The 22,470-nt window shown below is 38.7% G+C and overlaps 1 protein-coding gene across 1 annotated transcript in view; it reads left to right on the plus strand.

The window, feature by feature from the left end:
• npffr1l2 (neuropeptide FF receptor 1 like 2) overlaps positions 1-20,969 on the plus strand; it is a 96,624-nt gene extending 75,655 nt beyond the window's left edge. Inside the window, exons 3-4 of the mRNA XM_007564749.2 lie at positions 14,463-14,562; positions 18,384-20,969. Coding sequence (XP_007564811.1) covers positions 14,463-14,562; positions 18,384-19,386 — 1,103 coding nt within the window. The 3' untranslated portion in view covers positions 19,387-20,969. The remainder of the gene's footprint in view (positions 1-14,462; positions 14,563-18,383) is intronic.
• The last annotated feature ends 1,501 nt before the right edge of the window (positions 20,970-22,470 follow it).

The raw sequence follows: 22,470 nt of genomic DNA on the forward strand, positions 1-22,470 counted from the left end.
TTTCTCAAACATGCATGAAAGAATCAAAGCAAAACTCCAGGTGTGTTTTTGATAAGGAAATAAGATTACAACATGATGTAAAGCTAAAAAAAAGTTGATTTTAAATAATACTTTCCCTTTAAAATGAACAGAACTCACATTCCTACCACATGTTCTCCTTTTCCTCCAGAAAGAGCCAAGCCTGATCAGCATCCAGCTGTTGAACAGATTACAGCAAGTTGTGGAATTTATTCACTTCACTTTGAAACTGAAATCAGTGTATCTTTCCCTATTATGTATTCACAAAACTAAGCTATTCCTAATTAACAGATGTTCTAGATGGTTCAATGGTGATATCGTTTAGCATCTCCAGCAGCCACACATACAATCACATCTCCCAGCATGAAGAAATCTGCTTATCTGCTTGTGAACACAAACATCTTTCTTTTTTTTTTCCCGAGCCACTGAATGGAACGTGGGATCTGACATTCAAGGCTGCTTTCTGCTCCTCCGACACTTTTAAAAAGATGACTGATTATTGCAAAAAAAAAAAAGAAGTCTTTCATTCTCTTTAAATATCTTTGTGTCTCTTTATTACATTTTTTTCCCTTTTCTGATTCATCACTGTCGACATAAGGAACAGATGTCAGATGTGTCTTCCTCTGGAGAAAAGTCTCTTTTCTTTCCATCTTATATTTGTCAAAATAAAAGCAGAAACTTTGATAATGTTGTGATTTATGAGATACTTTGTGTAGCTGTGCAGGGTTTGTGTGAGTGACTGAGAAAAGTTGCCTTTTGTCAAAATGAGTTAAGATGACTCTGACATTCAAGTCTTTTCAAAAATGTACTGCCTGAGACAAGAACTGTAGTTATTTCTTATACAATATCTTCATAATTATTTTCAGCTTATTATTAGGCCTATTAGACTGTGTGCCGCTTATAATGCGAAAATGGGGTTGCATGGGGAGGAAAATTACACCTTGAGACAAAAGTCGGACTATGACATTAACTTTTTCTTTGTTTCTAACTGCCGTACATCGCAGTCGCCGAAGCAAAGACACTGAGTCTTTGGGCGAATGACTCAGGTCTAAAAACCTCTCCCCTTTGTGGATNTATGGTGGCTGGTAAGAAAAACAACAATTTGGATTATGAAGTTACTTTTCTGAAAGAGTAGCTCTTGTTGATTTTTGTAGTATTTGAAAAAAATGTTAACTATTGATAACATCAAGTCTAAGGTATATTTGCTCACCATTACATCGACTCTGATATAAAATAAAATACTTTTAAAGGAGCAATATTATGTGTTTTATAGCAGAATCAAGTAACTATGTTACCTTCAGTTGTTAGAAAAATGTTATATACATATCAAATATCAAATTTTACTTCCTAATTTAATGCCTCGAAATAGGGAATCTGTCTCTTTAAAAACTCCTGCTCTTTATGAAACTTCGCCTTTGTTAAAATTTCGTCCTTTAACAACGTTTTACCAGCATTTCACTGAGAAGTAGCTCCTATAATGAGCTCAGCAGATGCTCAGTTACACCGGGTGTTTGCTACTTGCTGCTGGCTAGTCTGAAGGAGCTGAGTGAGGAAATCATGAGGGGGAAAGAGATGCTCTGTGAGGCAGAAGTGTGGAAATTTGGAAACTGCAGTTCTGAAGGCGATGCTAGGTCTCCCCAGGCGTTATGCACAGCACAATGGTTGCAACAGGAGATTAAAGGATTTCTCAAACATGCATGAAAGAATCAAAGCAAAACTCCAGGTGTGTTTTTGATAAGGAAATAAGATTACAACATGATGTAAAGCTAAAAAAAAGTTGATTTTAAATAATACTTTCCCTTTAAAATGAACAGAACTCACATTCCTACCACATGTTCTCCTTTTCCTCCAGAAAGAGCCAAGCCTGATCAGCATCCAGCTGTTGAACAGATTACAGCAAGTTGTGGAATTTATTCACTTCACTTTGAAACTGAAATCAGTGTATCTTTCCCTATTATGTATTCACAAAACTAAGCTATTCCTAATTAACAGATGTTCTAGATGGTTCAATGGTGATATCGTTTAGCATCTCCAGCAGCCACACATACAATCACATCTCCCAGCATGAAGAAATCTGCTTATCTGCTTGTGAACACAAACATCTTTCTTTTTTTTTTCCCGAGCCACTGAATGGAACGTGGGATCTGACATTCAAGGCTGCTTTCTGCTCCTCCGACACTTTTAAAAAGATGACTGATTATTGCAAAAAAAAAAAAAGAAGTCTTTCATTCTCTTTAAATATCTTTGTGTCTCTTTATTACATTTTTTTCCCTTTTCTGATTCATCACTGTCGACATAAGGAACAGATGTCAGATGTGTCTTCCTCTGGAGAAAAGTCTCTTTTCTTTCCATCTTATATTTGTCAAAATAAAAGCAGAAACTTTGATAATGTTGTGATTTATGAGATACTTTGTGTAGCTGTGCAGGGTTTGTGTGAGTGACTGAGAAAAGTTGCCTTTTGTCAAAATGAGTTAAGATGACTCTGACATTCAAGTCTTTTCAAAAATGTACTGCCTGAGACAAGAACTGTAGTTATTTCTTATACAATATCTTCATAATTATTTTCAGCTTATTATTAGGCCTATTAGACTGTGTGCCGCTTATAATGCGAAAATGGGGTTGCATGGGGAGGAAAATTACACCTTGAGACAAAAGTCGGACTATGACATTAACTTTTTCTTCGTTTCTAACTGCCGTGCATCGCAGTCGCTGAAGCAAAGACACTGAGTCTTTGGGCGAATGAGTCGTGTCTAAAAACCTCTCCCCTTTGTGGATCTTTTATATCAAAAATGCCTCAAATATTTCCAGTCATTTTTACACAAATGATTTGTGAAGGCAGTAAGAGATCATGGAGCTGCTGGCTCCTGGAGCTGAAGTCCAGCTTCTTATGAGAGCAGACATCTAATCCAAAAATACTTTGTTTGTTTTTACACTGAACAGAGATTCTTTAAAACCCAGTTTAAAATGTAAGAAATCTTTCTTTAGTTTGTAAAAGCACAATGTGCATTTCTTCAAATGGGCACGCCTTAGATTAAGATTTGTGTGAATCAATATATAAACTTGCCAAACCTTGAGGTATTTTAACCCTCTGAAAGATGAAATATTAAAAGAAATAAAGACAGCTAGATTGGAAGTGTTATATTATTTGAACTTTTTTTTTGAAAGAACAAAAATACTGTTTGATGAATGATGAAGATAAATAACAAAAGATGATAAAAGAAACTCAACCCTGCCGTTTCTTTGTTGTGCAGAGCAGCAGCTTTAGTTGAGCTGTTTTGTTCCAGATCCCCAGGTGGAGAACAAACTGAGTCGCAGTTGCTTTTGTTCCTCCAGGTGTTGCACCTGAAAAGTTGGCAGCTCTTCAGCTATCAACCAGTCCAATGGTGTTTGGACTGGTTGCGCAGAAGTACTCTTTCAGGAACTAGAAATCGTCGTTCTGGCATTGGCAACTTTCAATTCCACTTTTGAGCCTCACTTTAATATGTTTTTTTATGATTTTGAATTTGTTTCATGATAATATTGTGTTATGATCCACATTGTCATGGATTCATGGGTAAAACGTTGCTGGATGCCGTTTTAAGATTCATCATATCTCTGCGTACTTCTGAGATTGAGTGCAGTGAAGTGCAAAGTCGTGTGTCTGACTGCTCTGTGTTTGGAGGACGTCATCAGCGAAACTCTCCTCTTTCTTTGAAGTCTCAGGTTTACTCTTATCCCAATTGAAAAGTAACTTTAAAAAAAGTTTTCACCAAGTTCAGTATCTTGTGGTTTCATTGTTGAAGTTTGAAATGTCACTCATGTCACATTTGTCACAGTGTTTATGAACTTTAGAGTTATTAAGAACCTAATAGGACAACTACTGCTTAATATTGCTCTTTAACATTTAGCTTTTTAATTATTTGTTGCAAGTGTTTTTTTCACTTTTCTAATAAAAAAAGAAAATGTAAGATATCATTCTTCTTTTTGAGCTGAATAAATCTGGGATTTGCCAGATTTCTGATGATGCCTTTGATAAAGTTTTAAGATCACTCACTTCGTAGAGTTTTGATTAAATCCTTTTTTTTAATTAGACATTGTCTTTTCTTTCATTAAAAATCGATAAGGACGAAAAGTCTCGTCTAATAAGTTCATTTAATCTCAATAGAATTAGTGAGATTCAACTAAATGTACAGCATAATNTGGAGCTGAAGTCCAGCTTCTTATGAAAGCAGACATCTAATCCAAAAATACTTTGTTTGTTTTTACACTGAACAGAGATTCTTTAAAACCCAGTTTAAAATGTATGAAATTTTTCTTTAGTTTGTAAAAGCACAATGTGCATTTCTTCAAATGGGCCCGCCTTAGATTAAGATTTGCGTGAATCAATATATAAACTTGCCAAACCTTGAGGTATTTTAACCCTCTGAAAGATGAAATATTAAAAGAAATAAAGACAGCTAGATTGGAAGTGTTATATTATTTGAACTTTTTTTTTGAAAGAACAAAAATACTGTTTGATGAATGATGAAGATAAATAACAAAAGATGATAAAAGAAACTCAACCCTGCCGTTTCTTTGTTGTGCAGAGCAGCAGCTTTAGTTGAGCTGTTTTGTTCCAGATCCCCAGGTGGAGAACAAACTGAGTCGCAGTTGCTTTTGTTCCTCCAGGTGTTGCACCTGAAAAGTTGGCAGCTCTTCAGCTATCAACCAGTCCAATGGTGTTTGGACTGGTTGCGCAGAAGTACTCTTTCAGGAACTAGAAATCGTCGTTCTGGCATTGGCAACTTTCAATTCCACTTTTGAGCCTCACTTTAATATGTTTTTTTATGATTTTGAATTTGTTTCATGATAATATTGTGTTATGATCCACATTGTCATGGATTCATGGGTAAAACGTTGCTGGATGCCGTTTTAAGATTCATCATATCTCTGCGTACTTCTGAGATTGAGTGCAGTGAAGTGCAAAGTCGTGTGTCTGACTGCTCTGTGTTTGGAGGACGTCATCAGCGAAACTCTCCTCTTTCTTTGAAGTCTCAGGTTTACTCTTATCCCAATTGAAAAGTAACTTTAAAAAAAGTTTTCACCAAGTTCAGTATCTTGTGGTTTCATTGTTGAAGTTTGAAATGTCACTCATGTCACATTTGTCACAGTGTTTATGAACTTTAGAGTTATTAAGAACCTAATAGGACAACTACTGCTTAATATTGCTCTTTAAGATTTAGCTTTTTAATTATTTGTTGCAAGTGTTTTTTTCACTTTTCTAATAAAAAAAGAAAATGTAAGATATCATTCTTCTTCTTGAGCTGAATAAATCTGGGATTTGCCAGATTTCTGACGATGCCTTTGATAAAGTTTTAAGATCACTCACTTCATAGAGTTTTGATTAAATCCTTTTTTTTTAATTAGACATTGTCTTTTCTGATTTATTAGGAAAATTTTGCTTTCATTAAAATTCGATAAAGACGAAAAGTCTCGTCTAATAAGTTCATTTAATCTCAATAGAATTAGTGAGATTCAACTAAATGTACCGCATAGTGACTTTTTGCAGACTCCTTCCATTATTCCACCTTTAACCAATTACCGTATTTTCCGGACTACAGAGCGCACCTTGTTATAAGCTGCACCCACAAAGTTTTTTTAAAAAGCTGGACACATAGGGATATAAGCCGCACTGGGCTGTCGGCCGCTGATTTCTCCGCCGCTCTCGGTTTTCCTCAAGGACACAGCAGAGGCTGCAACCTGCCGGACAGGGAATGGTAATCCACCGTGACCTGATCTTTGACTGGGACTTTTGTCACATTTTCATTCTTTTCTTTTTCAGTCATTTGATTGTAGATTTGCTCCTTCTCTAATTAAGACTATTCAATCTTTTTCCTAATTGGTCTGTCATAAACTTTCACTTTTCTAATGCTTATTAACATCTGGAGAGCATATGATGGAGCTCTTCAGCCATTTTCTTTCTCCAAAGTTCGACCTTGTGGGTAATTTACTGGAACCGTCGCTCCCTGGGAGGATTGACAGCTGATTTCAGTAGAATTTGATTCAGTTCATTTCACTAATACTTAATTAATCCTAAAGGTCAATTAGATGGTCAAGTAATTCTCATTATGTATGTTTCTTGGTAAGCTAATAATGGTGATGGCTGTGGGTAGAAAGCATTTCATGCAGGGGTCTGTGTTGCTGGAAATCAGAAGACGCCTCTGACAGAATGCACTATGTTGGTGAACTTGTTGTGAAAAAGGTTCTTAGGATGAGCCCTCTTGTTTTTCAGTTTATGAAGCATATTTATTTGTTTTACATAAGTTATGAAGGTTTTAGAATAGCCCAAGTATCAGAGCCCGGTTTTATTAAATCTCATTACAATCTGTTTTTGAAAGAGGAAGTGTGAGAATCCAAAGAGGCCTCTGACAAGCTAACAGGAACTGGGATGAATAAATACACAAAACTGGGAAATAACAGGAAGGCGAGTCCAAACCCTTTTTAAATCACTACTAGAAGCATCTGGAGTAATGAATGATACACAGAGTAATTTCCAACAAATAAATCCTCACTGTAGAAAACACATCTATAGCCCATAAATGAAACAATGCAGTAGACAGAAGTTGTGTTTCCATTATAGGTGTGTGCAAAGCGATAATGTCGAAAAAACAACATTTTGCAAATGCGGTGATTCAATTAAATAAGAGTTTAAATTAAATACACATGTGAATAAACTTGCTCACATGATAAGTTATTAAGTATAAAAACAATAACATATATTCAGAATTCAGCCATCATCCATCAGAGGAGACGTCAGCGTTTTATTCAGGCGTTGGAGCAACAAGTCCTTTATGCTTAGGAGTGGATGTGTGTGCGGCGTTTTGGGGAGGTTGCAGTTCATTTTACCAAAGATCTATGGATTAAACACTTGTGTTTAATCCATAGATCATAATTCACAGCCATTGATTTTCTACCACTTCCTGTTTTCTTCTTTGTGGTTTTTGCCAGTAGTAACATCCGGCTGTTGATCACATGACTTGTGATGTGGAAAAAGTCTTTCCATTGCGCTTTGGCAAAATACATCAACTTCAATGCACCTCATCTAAGTGAAAGAACTTTTTATCAACAAACTTGAGTTCTTTTCAAAATTGTTGCATTTCCATTCGGCAAATTTATTTTCATAATATCAATTTGTGCAGTTTTATGGTTACTGGCACGTGGAAGTTGCTCGAGCTTCTGTCTTACTTTTAAAGCTGTGTGCAAACTGTTACAGATAAACAACACGGACTATTATAGTTTTTAATTCAGATTGGCATTTCATATTTATCTGCAGACGTCCTTTTGCTATCTCAGATTCACACTTGAAAGTAAGAAACAAAAGAACACCAAGCTGTTCAACTCCAGAACACACAGTTCATGTCTGACAGCTCTGTTTCAAAAGAAAAAAAAAAAGCAAAAGAGAGCAAATGAGGTCTTTGGAGTTGAATGAAAGTGGGCCCGTTAAGTGAGCGCTGCATTTAGCAATCGAAGTTGATGTGGATAAAGAAATGTCACAGATGAATGGAAGTGCTAATAAGTGCTGATAACACTGAAGTTGTTGAGAATCTGCACCGAGCAGAAGAACCTGCATCTTCATCTCTGCTTCAATGACTGGCTGATCCAATAGGGCTTCATAGCTTCATCGTTCATTGAGTCTCTATTCCGTTACTATAGCAACATGAAACTACGCACATGAGCCTGTTCTCCACGGTCGACATAAGCAGCGGCATGCTGAGGTGTATGTTAATTACGTCGAGAGTGCCAAAGTGAAGTCCTGGCTGCAGACGCCGAGGTGTTGGAGGTGTAATACTGGAAATCATGAACTGGAAGCAGAACCAAGGGCACAAAAACCTGCTCTAATTTAATTACAGCGAAGGTTCAGTCTGGACCAGCTACCATGATCTGACCACAGTAAAGTCCTGTGTTTTAATGCATATTCTACTTTTATTTATTGGTATACCTTGTATGATAATGCGTGTTTTTTCCTGACTTCTGCCTTGAAGTGTTTAGATTGAACTCTGCTCTCTACTTTTTGGGTAAAGTGTCTGCAGGACTGAAACCAACAGTCCACAATGATTAAAAATATATATTTTTGTTTTCTTTGTCTTTTACGTCTTCTAGTGCAGAAAGAAAAACACAATATTTAACATTTCTGCACAATAGTTACTGAGCACTGCTATCAGCGATGTAAGGCGATATCATATTTAGCCGTAGTCAGGCTGAAGGCTGCAGTAGTTCTGTCTCTCTTCGGTCTGGGGTATGCAGAGCCACACTTGGACGACTATGGAAGTCTGCATCAATGCCTGAAGTGAATAACGGATGGTGTTCCCAGCCTCTCGTCTTATAAGACTTCCAGCGCTCCTCAGTCTCGAACCATCCTCTAATTGTCCTCTTCGGACATTGCCAATAGAAATGAGATTCTGCCTGCAGACCAGTCAATCAGACACGCTTTGTGTGATTGACTGGATAACACAGTTGGAAGTCTTGCAGAAAGAAGAAGTCTGCAGTTTCCCCACTGAGACGACACCAGATGGACATGTTGCCCAGAAAAAACTCTGGTATAGTCTCCTGAGTCGGGGTCTTTATAGATAAGCAGGCCTGCTATTGCAGGCGCCGATGCAACCCACCAACACCTTTACAGCTTTTCATACAGCCGATATGGCTTTCGGCCCGCTCAACTTCCTGCTGAGGCTCGGCAAAAGTAGTCACAAGTTTTTCTTTCAGTTCCACCTCAAACACTTTTCCTGTCTTCTAGCTGCTTGTGCAGTGAGTGGCGAGGTGATGGACCAAGTCCAACACTTACATGTGTTCTGCAAAGTGTAAGCATTGACGTTAACGTTTTAGATTTATCGCTCCTGATTTGAGGCTGAAGTAAACTAGGCTTTGAGTTTTTTAATCAGTTCAGAATACAAAAAGACCAGAACTCCAATGTTCTTAAAGTACAGTTTGAGAATTGCTGTCAGGAACAATAATTCAGTTTATCAGCAAACAAAGACAAACATTTTAGGAGATTTTGATCCAAGTTTAAGAGAATGACTCAAGCTGCAGCGTGGTTATGGGAAATGACTTCTTGCCTTGTTTTGGAGAAGTTAAGATAAGAGGTCAGAGAGAAGAGCGGTAGAGTTAAGGAAATAAGGGACACTTACATGGATATTTTGTAAAGTAATCGAGCTGAGATTACTGAGTGAAATGGAACAAACAGCAGCATGTAATAAGATAAATATTAAGTTATTTTTAAGAGTGTCTTAATTTATCTAGGCTTTTGATTTTGAAAAAAATTTTTTGATCTGTGTATTACTTTTTTTTGTTTTTTACTGAACTTTATTTTATTGATTGTGGGCACCAAATGACTGAATGCATGTTTTTATGTCTCATAAATATACTGTTTAAAAAAAAAAAAGAAAAAGAGAGAGGACAATAAGAAGTGCAATTTTTTGGGACTGAACTATTTTACATACGTTTACATCGCAGAACCAAAAGATGTTAGTCACTCCTCGTCATGTGAACCCAGGTTGGTCTCGGTACTCGTCCAGGATGCTGTTGACAGATCTGATGATTTTTCTCCTCTTCGGAACAAGGAAGCAAATTTCCATTTTTCACCGCAACAAACTGAAGCATGGATTGCTTCAAGCAATACATACTTAAAAGTTTTGCCACAATATTTCTTGTTGATCATGACGACAATCAATTCAAATCTTATCACGATAAAGAATTTGTCACGATAAATTCCCCAACACACAACCACACAAACGTCCGTGTGTGTCAGAGACGGGCGTCTCTCTGCAGAGCTGAGACTTCGCTCATACGACCACTTCAGGATTTATTTCTGGACGCTTCAGCAGAGCGTGAAGTGACAGCAGTTTTCCCGCTGGGATTTTATTGATTGTGGTTGCATGACAAGTTCACAAGCAGGGCTGTTTGAAAGCTTGAAGGTCACACAGATCTATGTGTGACTCCTGACTTTGGCCTTTATGCATGAAGATTTCTTTAGAATCTCTTGATTCTCACCAGACACACGAAAAGAATTTGGTTCTTCTAAACGGTTTCTTTCCAGCTGACGGATGAAAAATCCTCCTCGCTTTTCTGTGCGCTGGATACTCTCTCAGTTTCATTCAATTCAGATTATTTACATTGCGCCAAAGAAGTTGTTTTACTTCAATCACACATACATACTAATTATTATTAGTCACTAAACGGTGAATTAATCTCAGTTTATTAATCAGCAAAGCGTGAAATTAGCTTAAAAAGTTTCTAAAGAAACCCAAAATAGTAGAAATACACTAAAAGATACAAATAATTCAGTTACTTCATAAGAATTTTTTTTTTGCCCAAAATGTAATATCACAGCATTTCTTTAGCGAACACTTGATAGTTTGTAGCAAAAAAAAATCTGATTTATTGAAAATGTTTTTGAGCAATAGATAGCAAAATGATTCATAGATTTATTTTTATGTAGAATTTGAACCAGGTGAAGCTAAAAATGCCTTTTGAGGAGTTCTAGGTAGAAGATATTTACTGACAAATAATTGGTTTTCATCTTAAATCCAAAACGTATCTATTTTTTGTACAGTTTTGGCTTAATTTAATGCTTTGACTGTGTTGTTCTTTCAAAAAAAAATGTCATTTTTGGAGGTCTGTGCCCTACAGCTAACGACTAATCGATTACTCAGTTAGCTTACAATTCTTTCAATAACCGATTAATCACAACTAATTCTATTAATCGTTTCAGAACTAGTTTATCTCAGACGATGACGAAGAAGTTACCACAACCAAACAGAACGCCAGACCAGGTGAGAGAAAAAAGTCAACAGCAAAAAACACAAACTGGAGAGTAGTAGGAGAAGAAAGTGTGACTGAAGAAAGTAGAACTCTCTTTTTCCATGCGTTTTTCCCGCCATCAAATTTTAGATTCGTTTATATATTCTAAATAACATGAGATATGCCACTAAAGGAAATCATAGGTTGTTTGTTTTTTTGTTGTTCTTTTGGTGTGCTAGAAAAACAAACGAACAAATGTCACGCATTAAGCCAGATTTGTACTCAGCGTCGATGGCCCCGTCTGTGGCAGCTTTGACCTTTCCCATCAACAGCAGATCAGAGGATCATTAAAGCCCCGTGAGATGTCAGCCATATTATTAAAACAACCCTTCAGGTAACCTATAATTAGTCTAACAGGCCTGACAAATTGGTTTCTATACATATCTCTAAAAAACACAGAGGGTGTGTGTGCAAAAAAAACAGGTTCTATCAAATGCCTTCAAATAAATCCCTGAATCTGGAGTTACGTCAAAGGTTTGCATTGTTTTCTTGAATAATTCAATAAACAGTTGAGGATTTAAAAGAAAAATGATAGACTTCTGCATGCTGTCCCACTGAGTGGCTTTGCTGCAGGTGGTTTAAAGAGACACAATCAATAAAATGCGTTGCCTTACAGTGGCAGGGATGTGTTTGGTGAGGAAGCTGCTGTGACAGAAAAGGCTCCACTTTCCCACAGCACAAACAACATAATGAAATTCTCCACCAACAGCAGTTCTTTTCAGGTGTCGTTGTTCTGCACAATAATGTGCCGTTAGCTCAGATTCAGAGCTATTTCAACTTTAATGTTGTGCACCGTGCAGTTCATAACTCTCCGTTTTTAAAAGGAGAACGAAGAATAAGAACCAACGCCTGGATAGCAGTGGCAGAACAGCAGGAACGTTTAGGATTTGGAATCAAGTTAAATTTAACATGGTGCCACTCTTGAACTCTTCCACATTGTGTCACGCTACAACCAGAGAACAATGCCGTTGATCATTTTGTGATCGACTACAGCAAAGCAGCGCATTATTTTAGTTTTTTTTATAATATAAATCTGCAAAGTGGGGCGAGGATTTGTATTCTCTCACACTGGATCGATATTTTGTAAATCGACCTTTGTCTGTGTTAAACATGCGTAAAGCTGGTGTGTGTCTGCCAGCTTTACGTCCCCTCAGCATGATGCAGCCACAGCTATGCTTCACAGTGGGGGAGGTGATTCGGGATGATGTAGAGTGACAGGTTTCTGACTCACAAAGTAGCTGCGTTTTCATTGCATAAAACTTTGTTGATATTCTGCTAATGTCAAAAAAGAAAAAAAAACTATTTAGCAACTGTGGTGTTTCCATTAAATAAGAAAATCACACATGAACAAGTTTGTTCACGTGATAAGTTACTAAAAAGCATGCCTCGCCACCATCCTTCAACTACTTCCTGTCGTCTTCTTCTTCGTGGTTTTTGTCAGTAGTAACATTTGACTGTTGATCATGCGGCTTGTGTGATGCAAAAAAAATTTTCATTCCAGCTTTGAGAAAAAACCTGCCTCATTCCAAACGCCAAAACTTTTGAGCGAAAACAAGATTCTTTTTTTCAAAATTGGTGTGTTTTCATCAGGTTCATTTATTTCCAATTTGTGCCATTTTAAGGTCGATGCATATGCACCTGTGGACCATAAAACTGTGTAAATTGAAATTACAAAATTAGGTACGCTTTATGGAAACAGTTTGGAAAACACTAATTGTTCGAGAACAGTTTTTGAGAATTATTGGATCGAAATGTGTATTCTGCAAAACTGCAATGGAAACACTTTTTTTCCCCTCTTCACACAAGTTTGCATACAGAAGCAATGAGCTTATTTGTAGGCACCGGCTCCTCCAGAGCTCTCTCAGCATCGCTCCGTTCAACAAAAGTTGAGTTTGTCGCTCCATAGTGTTGAACCCATAACTCTTCTGTAATATCACCAACTACAATTTTTCCAAAGAAGCTGCATGAGAAGCCGCTCCCGAGTATGAGAGGTTTGTTGCTCCAACGCCTGAATAAGACGTCGACGAGTGGTAGCGCTCTGTGACAAGTTCACAGACCTGAATACAAATTTTTAAGAAAAAATATTGGAAATCTTGAATCGTTCTTCAACTTCACAATTATCTGCTACTTTTTTGGTGTAAAATCTCAATAAAATACATTGAAATTTGTGATTTTAGTGGGAAATCTAATATAATCTAATGACTTCAGTACGTTGATTCCTAGCAGCAGGTGAAGAATAATTGGCCAGATGGAGAAAACGTAAGATGTAGAGGAAGAAATAATAAAAAAAAATCAAATTATGAATGAATGCACTTGAATGAAAGACATTAAAAATGGTTTTATAAGAACCTTCCAAGGGAACACATTATTTCTTCAGATAACCTGAATATATCCACTCAAGTTTGAGAAGGTGAACTTGAACACGAACCACGTCAAAGCAACAGTTAAAAGTACATCTAATGACGCATGCATGCCTTCTTTTTACTACAAAAATATACACCTGTCATGTGTTCTACAACACGACAAACAAGAACGCTTCAGATTTCCCCCCCAATTAAGCACCCAAATTAAATGAATGACTCACAGCCAAGCCTCTTTTTGAATTCAATTACATTCTAAGGAGGTAATTAATCCTTTTGATTGGTGCGATTCAGAACACGCCACCCCTCAGGGTCCGGATTCAGACCCCCTGCTGTTCAAAACCTATTCGCCTGCTCCTTTAAAAGGTGCAATTATGTGATTTTTGGAGTGTTTTATTTTATACTCTACTACCCATTTAGTCACTTTAAGCTGTTCTTTAAAAACATTTTGTTTTGTTTCAGCCATGATTCACAGGTCTACAGGATTTTTAGATGCAATGATCACAATCAAATCACTACAGTTTATAAGCGTTGGAGTGAATGCTACGCTAGAGGAAGAGCAATATCACTGAGACCACAGCTACCTCAGCCACAGTCCTCTGCAGGTAGCTGTGTGTGAAGAAGTGCTGGTTCCCTGTTGAACGATAATCTTATCTTCGCTGAGGTCAATGTCAATTCATGTACATTTTTCTCAGTGTGTCGGTGCTTCAGCATAGTTTCCCAAGATCTATTATGGTATTAGCTATTAGACCGTGTTCACACTGACAGTATGTTGGTAGAAAATATATTTTTATAAAATCATCTGTAAATAAAGAGATTAAGTAATGTATGTGACCACCAAGTGGACCAGAGATCGCTCCAAAAGCAGGAAGTGGACTACAGCGTGGGGCATCCTGGGTAAATACAACTAAAGCAAAAGCGCTAGAGGGAGAAATGAGTAGTAGTTTTTTTTACCAACAACAACAGAGAAGTCCTACAAGCGCTAAGATCTGACGACACTCCATTTTCTGTTTAGATTTTGAGAAGAAGGAAGTTGCACTTGTCCCTTTTTCAGAAGTTTGTGTCGTTTCCTTCAATGGCTCTTGTTGCAGCACCACCCCAGGTGAGGGGGGAAAACAGGTTTTTCAAAGGGTTTGGTTGGTTTGACACACAAAACACACCAGCTGAAAATATAACAAACATTGCAGTTTTGGTCCCCAGTAGAACTGAGTCTACTCGATCATCAGGTGTGAAAATGTTCTTAATCTTCTTTCTCTGTCTTACCTGTAGGGTGGCCCTTCTCCAACACTGTGTGCAAGATGAGTGGGTTTGTGCAGGGCGTGTCCGTGTCGGCCTCGGTCTTCACCCTGGTAGCGATCGCCATTGAAAGGTGAGTTTGACAGGTGGCTGGAATCCCACAGGACAATAATTTAACAATAATAATTCAATGGAACTGTGATTCTGCCAATTTAATTCCCTGAAAAGTTGGGTGAGTGAGTTTCAGATTAGTTCAGATTAGTCACAGTAAATATTTGAGTCTACTGTTGAGAGATAGTAGACTCAAATAGTAGACTGAAATCATTTCTGAGTTCGTGATAAATGGCTATAGATAGTCACCAGCCGGCCTGAAGCCCTGCAAGGATAAGGGGACAGAAGCAATAGATGGGTGGATTTTTTTAACAGAACATTCTCCTTGATCTGTGCTTTTGTATTTTTATTTTATTTATTTATTTTGTGGGCTTTGATGGCATTTTCATATAAATTTTTTTCAAATATAGTAATTGTGGCACAGATAATTGAAGACGTAAAGCCAGACTTTGCTGGAGGTTGCTTGTTAAAACAGAATTTTCCTCTCCACCGTCGCTACATGCATCCTCAATGTGAGAGACTGCTGGAAAATCAGAGACTCAACGCGCTTAGCGGAGTTTTCCTAAATATAAACTTTTTTATTTTTACCTATTGGTATAGTAAACTGAACAAACCACCTGTAATTGCTTAATTTTTTTGTTCACATAAAATAGAGGAACTATGTTTTAATAACGTCCTCATTTGCGCATTTCTGCATGGATTTTGAAGGCAGTTAAATAGGCCACCGAAAACTCTGCTAATTTAGTGTCATCACTAGTCGCTCCAACTCATTTAGGAAAAATATTTCATTAGGTCTTGGAAAGCCAGTTAAAGCAGCAGTGTATTTTATAAAAAATATATTTTTTTACATATTTGTTGAAATATCTGTCATGACAGTTTGGTATGAGACAGATAATCTGTGAGAAACGGTGAATCTCCTTTGCCTTCTCCCAGTGGTATCTAGAAACAACCAATCAGAGGAGGCGGGTCTTAGCGCCGTCAATGACCCCTCTGTGTGGCGCTGCTCCGCCCTCCCTGCTTGCAGAGTTGTACTGAGTTAGCATGGTCACTGTTGACAGTGGATAAATAGTTTTCCTGTAACGGTAAGTAGTTTCTCCACCATTAGCATGTTTAGCAGTGAGTACATGAGTATAAATAATAGCGCTAAGATCCGCCTCCTGGTTCTGATTGGTTGGCTGTGGCGCATTTCTTCAGACAGCAGTAGTTGCCATAGGAGGAAGTGGAGAAGATTTCTTCACAGGTTGTCTGTCTCATAACATTTTGTCATAACGGTTTGAACAAATATGTAAGAAAACTTATTCAATCTGGAGAGACTCAGACAGAGAAAGAAAGCAATTAAAAAAGTTTAATGACAAATAAACATTAAAGTCCTTTGGCGTTCAGGCCCCGGCCGAGGACGTTGAGCTGGAACTTCGATAAGCTCGATAAACATTCCTGATGCTGCATAGGAATGTAATCCCCCCGGGGCCTGTACTGGTGGCGGTGGTCGAAGAAGGATGTGGCCTGAGGTGGGTTGATCACAGCTGGTAAGCGGAGGAGGCCATGGATGAAGGTCCTCATAAACTGGAGCTTGATCGATGATTGGCCATGCCTTGGCTTGATCCAGCGCCGATAGGTTCAGGGAGATGAGAGAGAGGCGCTGATTGATGAGGCAGGTGAGGCTAAAGAGTCTTCCAATTGAATTTGAGCCGAAGCTTCATTTCTTTATAAAAGTCGCATACTGCACCTTTAAAGAACCAGTTCTTAAACATAGAAATGTGCTGAAATGGGATTGTGTCTTGAGCCTTCCTAAGTAGTAATAAATTACCAAAATCAACCATAAAAAGAATTTTTCTAAATGAATAATCCCAGAGAATACGGTTCTTGAACCAATTGTAAATATTGTGGAAAGATTCAAACATTCTAAACATATCTTGGCACAAAAAAAGGCCAAAACCAGAACTACTGTAGGATAACAGTGACCTTTCAAGTCTGAGCTGACAGTGTTTTAGAAACTGTCAATGCATTATTATCAATATCAGACTCTGAATCCAACAAAACAAACATGTTATTCATCACAACTCTCCCACACCCACATATACGAAATCTGTGCCGAAAATCCAAATACAGATGCAGCAAATATTACGTTTCTTCATCTAGAGTTTAGAGAAACACATTATTCTCAGAAGTCATGCCCTCTATTTGCCAGGGATCTAAACTGATCCATCAACTGTAGTAAGGAACTTAGATTTCCCCTGACGACTGAAAGAAAAAGCTTGTGATTCCTCCTCCTTGCTCTTCACACACCCATCATGTCTCCACTTCTGCCGGGATGTAGAGCTGTAATCAAGGCAGGTGTGGGAATTTGGTGACCTGAAGATGCTGCCTCTCAGTGTAAACTGGGCCCCTTATTATCGCCATGGGAACGCTCCATAAGAGATGTAAAGCAAACTGTAGCTCAACAAAAAGTCAAACATTGTAAATCATTATTTCAAGCCAAAAAAAAAAGAGAGAAAATATTACAAATGTTACTGTGGGATAGCATCCAAGGACCATACTTTAGAGAAATCTATGATAAATAAGAAAACCATAGCAAACTTTTTAGAGAGGTCGCATCATCACCGTCCTAAACTAATAATAATAATAAAAAAAAATCAACACCTCTTTCTTTCCAAAAGATGTTTGTTTTTTAGGCAAAAAAAAAAATACTTTTGTCAAAAAATGACTGGACATTATTTTAGGAAGGTGAGGACATTAATCATTTATACAGGGGTTACAAAGAAGGGTGCACTGATTGCAATTTCCTAACCAATTACTGAGCTTCAAAAAACCTGATTCTGATTTTGGCCGATATCGATTTTTCCTTGAAAAGTTACTAAATTGGCAACACTGAATTGACTTTTGTTAACTGGGCACATTCAGATGTGGCCTGGAGGGCGGGTCTGTTAGTCAACCCTCCTCAGTAGCTGGTTTTCAGACTATTGCAGAGGAAGATAAAATCGGTTTCTCATGTTAGAACCAGCCGATCACAGATCACCCAAAATGAAGAAAATCTATGCTGATTTTTCGGTGGCCCCTTGTCACAAACTTAAATCCTAGAGGAACGAGTTCAGATGTGTCTCTGCTTCATCACACCAGACTCCAAAAATGGCCATATTAGCAAGAGTTTGTGGAGCTCAACTACTTGGTAAGGAAGTAATTTTTCCTTTAGACTCAGGTGTGCAGAACCAGAGGCACAAAGAAAACTTGAAAGACCGGACCAGAGTTTTATCCATCCAGCCATTATCCAGCTCACCAGGCCAACACAGAGACGGACCGGACAAACAACCATGCTCACACTCACACCTGAGGACAATTTAAAGACCAATTAACCTAACAGTCATGTGTTGGGGCTGTGGGAGGAAGATGGAGAACCCACACATGTAGAAGGAGAACAAGTAAACTCCAGGCAGAATGATCCCAGACAGGGATTCAAACCCAGGACCTTCTTAGTACAAGGCAACCGTCCTATCAGCTCCACCATTGGTTAATCCTAACTCTGAATCAACAAATTATCTACAAACATGTCAGTTGCAATTTGGTTCCAAAATGTGCAAGTTGGAGACATTTCCAGAAAAGTCTCAAATCTTTCAGGAAATGGGTTTCTGCAGATGAGGACAGTCCTGATATAGCAGAACTCTTGTTGTGGATAAGCAGGAAGACATTTGGATCATGAATGTACAGAGAGGAAGTGCATACATTAAAGTCATGTACAAATACAACATTGACTGTAGTTCAGTATTTAACTCCATTTTTTCCTAACCGCTCATATTCTAATGTCCTCAGTAATTAGCAGCATTGCTCTTCTCTGCCTCTCCACTGTAGGTTCCGTTGCATTGTGTATCCTCTCCAGCCCAAGCTGACTCTGCTCGTTGCCAAGGTAGCCATTGTGTCCATCTGGGTGTTAGCCGTGGCTATTATGTGTCCCGCGGCAATAGCACTGACTGTGGAGAAAGTCCCTTTCCATTACATGGTCTACAATGATGACTTCAATCACACGCTGCCCCTTTACACCTGCTACGAAAACTTTGCCAATCCCCACATGAGAAAGGTCTACACGGCGGTTCTGTTCGCCCACATCTACCTGGTTCCCCTCACTGTCATCACGCTGATGTACGTGAGCATCGGCGTCAAACTCTGCTCCTCTGCAGTCGCGAACCGAGAGCCCCAGTTGGGCAACATCACGGTCCAGGCGGGAGGCAGAAGACACGCTCAGCAAGTGCTATCCCAAAAAAAGATCAAGGTCATAAAGATGCTCATCGTGGTGGCGTTGCTGTTCATGCTGTCCTGGTTGCCCCTCTGGACCCTCATGATGATGGCAGACTATGGTGGACTGGACAGGAACCAGCTGGACCTCCTCACCAGCTACATCTTCCCCTTCGCCCACTGGTTGGCCTTCTCCAACTCTAGCGTCAATCCCATCGTCTACGGCTACTACAATAAGAACTTCAAGAGGGGCTTTCAGGCTGTGTGCAAGACAAGGCCCTTCTGCTGTGTCGCCCGGCTGCAGTGCAGAATGCCTCGATGGGGACAGAGAGGAAGATCTGCGCAAGCGCTGTCGGAGGGGACCGAACTGAGGGACGGCAGCAACAACCACAGCAACTTTCTGTTGGGACTAAGAAACCGAGTCCACAATGACAACAAACTGAGCGAAACGCCAGAAATAAACAGGAGCTCGAGAATGGGGTGTACGGTGGTCCACAAAGGCAGAAGTCTCTCTGATCAGGGGATAGAAATGGTAGCCATACATAAGAAAAGCAGTAATGACGAAGGCTCTGAGAAGGTGAGCTCACTAGCGGTTTCAGTGTATCAGGCATGGGATAACTGAGGAATACCTGGAACAAAATATGAACCAAACAAAGCCATACAAAGGTGCATTGGTAAAGACAACGGCATTATTAGAAGAATTCTCACTCAAAGCCCATAAAACCTGGATCGAGTCTAAACATTCCAGCTAAAGCTGCAGTATGTAACTTTTAAAAAAATATGCTTTTTACATATTTGTTAAAAGTTTAAGACAGATAACGTGAAAAAAATCGAACTCCTCTGGCTTCTTAGTTCTCTGTGGTAACTACAGAAATACAACGCTCAATCAGAAACAACCAATCAGAGCCAGGAGGAGGGTCTGATGGTGCGTTCACACCAAATTCGTTTTGAGCGTCAGGCACGTCTGGTTGACATTTAAAGTCTATGTGGAGGCGAGTCGAGGGCCTTTGCAGCACGTTTCGAGCATCTAGCGATTTGAACCGTTTTGACCCGTCCAACACGTACGACGCTTCACATAGACTTTGAATGTAAACCAGACACGCCTGATGCTCAAAACACGTTGGGCGCGAATGCACTAAAAGTACACACGCGTCGAACTTGAAGCGTCAGGCGGGTTTGGTGTGAACGCACCATTAGTCATTAGTACTGTCTATCAGTTTCAACAAATATTTTTGTAAAAGTTACAGCTTTAAGTCGTTTCAGCTGAATATTACTGCATCTTTGCACGCATGGTGAAAATAAGGGGTAAAATACTCCATTGTAAGCATATACCTGTAGAAGAATCTAATCTTGAATAAAACCCAGATCAAACTATGATCAAACTAGATGTATGAGGAATCAACAAGGCGACTGGTCGGAGCTGAAATCATCAACTACTTCAAATGGAAACACAAACTAAACATACATTTATGTAGTTCTGAGATATTCTTAGCTGCCATATTGTCAAGTACAATATGGCTACGGCTAAGTACATATTGTCAAGTTTCAGCTTGGCTACGAAGAGCCTTCAAGAAGAACCGCAGAACCTTTGAGGTTCTTGAACAAAAGTAATTTTAAAGAAAATGTGCACATATTAAACATTACATGACCTGTCCCCCAGGCTGCTTAATGGACACAAAATGACTAATAAAAGGATTAAAGGTGACCTTAAGATGCACTGAAGTCGGTGCAAAAAGAGCCTCATCGCTCTGCCACTATCCTTTGTATCAAATAATTCTCCCACTCCATTCATGTATATTAAAGATCGGCATCAGTCTGACCTGTACATTATGAAAACGGAGCATTTACGTTCTCATTTCAGCTGCCATGCCTTCCTTTCTTCTCTGACAGCTGCGCTACAACCATTTCATTTACCGCTCATTTATTTTTTAACTCGTACGTTAAGCTCACCTTGTTCTCTGTCATGAAACTATGTCAGATACTGTAACATAAAACAGCTAGCATTCACTGAAAAATGTGCCTTTAAAGAAAATAAAACTACCTCTGTTTGTAACAAAAGTCAGTGAAAACTCTGCTTTCATACACAATCAAGAACTCAAAAAAGAGAAAAAACCTGTTAGTCGACTACCTCAACTCACACCAGGGTAATTTGTATATAAACTCAATCATCAAGCTAATTTAGCACCACCAACTTAAATTTTTGAAGTAATAATAAAAAAAAATATTTCCGTTGAAAATACTCAGAAAATCCTTGCTATTCATAAGAACTTTACATAATGTAATGTTACCTAAGCCTCCACTGTAACTCTGAGCTGTTCTGACTTAAACAAAGCTTCAATCCCAAAATAAACTTAATCTCATTTAAATAAAAAACATTGCTTTAGGTTTAATAAATACCATTCTATTGTTACTGCTGTCCTTTCTGAAGTTTTCTACAAGTAATTCAGTGCTAAACTGGAGTAAGTGATCTAAAGTATGAATACATGTAAGAATCTGTGCCACGAACGTTGACATGTTGTTGCAGTCTGGATGCAGTGACTGCCTTTAGAGCCAGCTGCTCTCAGAGTTCACCCTTTCAGTTGAATAAGTTAGCTAATATTTATTTGACCACTGGGGGGCAGTGGTCACAGCTTGTGCGTGTGTAGAGTATCGTACTTTAATCCCTAGTCAGGGGTGTCCAAAGTCGGTCCTCGAGGGCCGGCATCCTGCATGTTTTAGTTCTCTCCCTGGTGGTGGTAACAACCTCCTCAGCAAGTCAGTGTTCTGCTTAGGCCTTCTAACGAGCCATCATTTGATGCAGGTGTATAAAACCAGGGAGAGAACTGAAACGTGCAGGATGCCGGCCCTCGAGGACCAACCAACACCCCTGCCCTGGATGGTCGAAAGACAGAAAGAAGGAAAGAAACAAGTCAAGAAAGAAAGAAAAACAAAGAAATGAAGAAAGAAAGTAATGTCATCAGTCTGTAACAGATTACTGTAAATTTCACACCGTACCAAAACTCCCACAAAATACTAAACAGTGGTGGATCATCAGCAGCTGCAATTCCATTGACCAGATAATTGCACGATTTGACATTACGAAAATAAATTAGCTTAATCGAAACACGACAATTACGAGAAAACTAATTTTTCAATTGCAGATTTTGCCACTAAGATGGGTTTTCTTTGGCCGTATCAAAATGTGTTTATTTTGCAAAATAAACAATGATTTGCGGTTTCTTGACAAAGTCATAACACAGCAGAGGTGAAATCTATTGACTGAAAGAAACATTTTGAGTGATTTAACTATGCCGTGGTCTGTTTGTGGAAAACCAAACCCATACAGATTGTTAGAGCCAGCTCCGGTTTGGCACTGGAACTGCATTGGTGATGGGAAAAATATGTTAAAATGAAGGAGAATAAAGATTCAGTGACATTGTTCTTAATTTGACTTTTCATCCTACTGTTTCGCGTGAGAATCAGCAGAGAAAAGGATTAAGTTGAACCCTATTTTGCCCAAGTATGGAAAAAGAAATCTCTCTAAACTAGCAGTCACATAAACTTTGCAAAGATTTAAGGTGCGAGAACTAAAAACCTAAAAAAGTTCTTGGACACGTGACAGAAAATTTGTCAAAAGAAACCAAAGTAAAAAAAAAAAATGAACCAAGTATTGCAGTAAGAGAGTGAAAATATGAGCTGAAGCCAACATAAAGTTCAATTTATAAGA

The sequence above is a fragment of the Poecilia formosa genome, unplaced genomic scaffold (assembly GCF_000485575.1).
Source record: "Poecilia formosa unplaced genomic scaffold, Poecilia_formosa-5.1.2 Scaffold167, whole genome shotgun sequence".
NCBI classification, from domain to species: Eukaryota; Metazoa; Chordata; class Actinopteri; order Cyprinodontiformes; family Poeciliidae; genus Poecilia; species Poecilia formosa.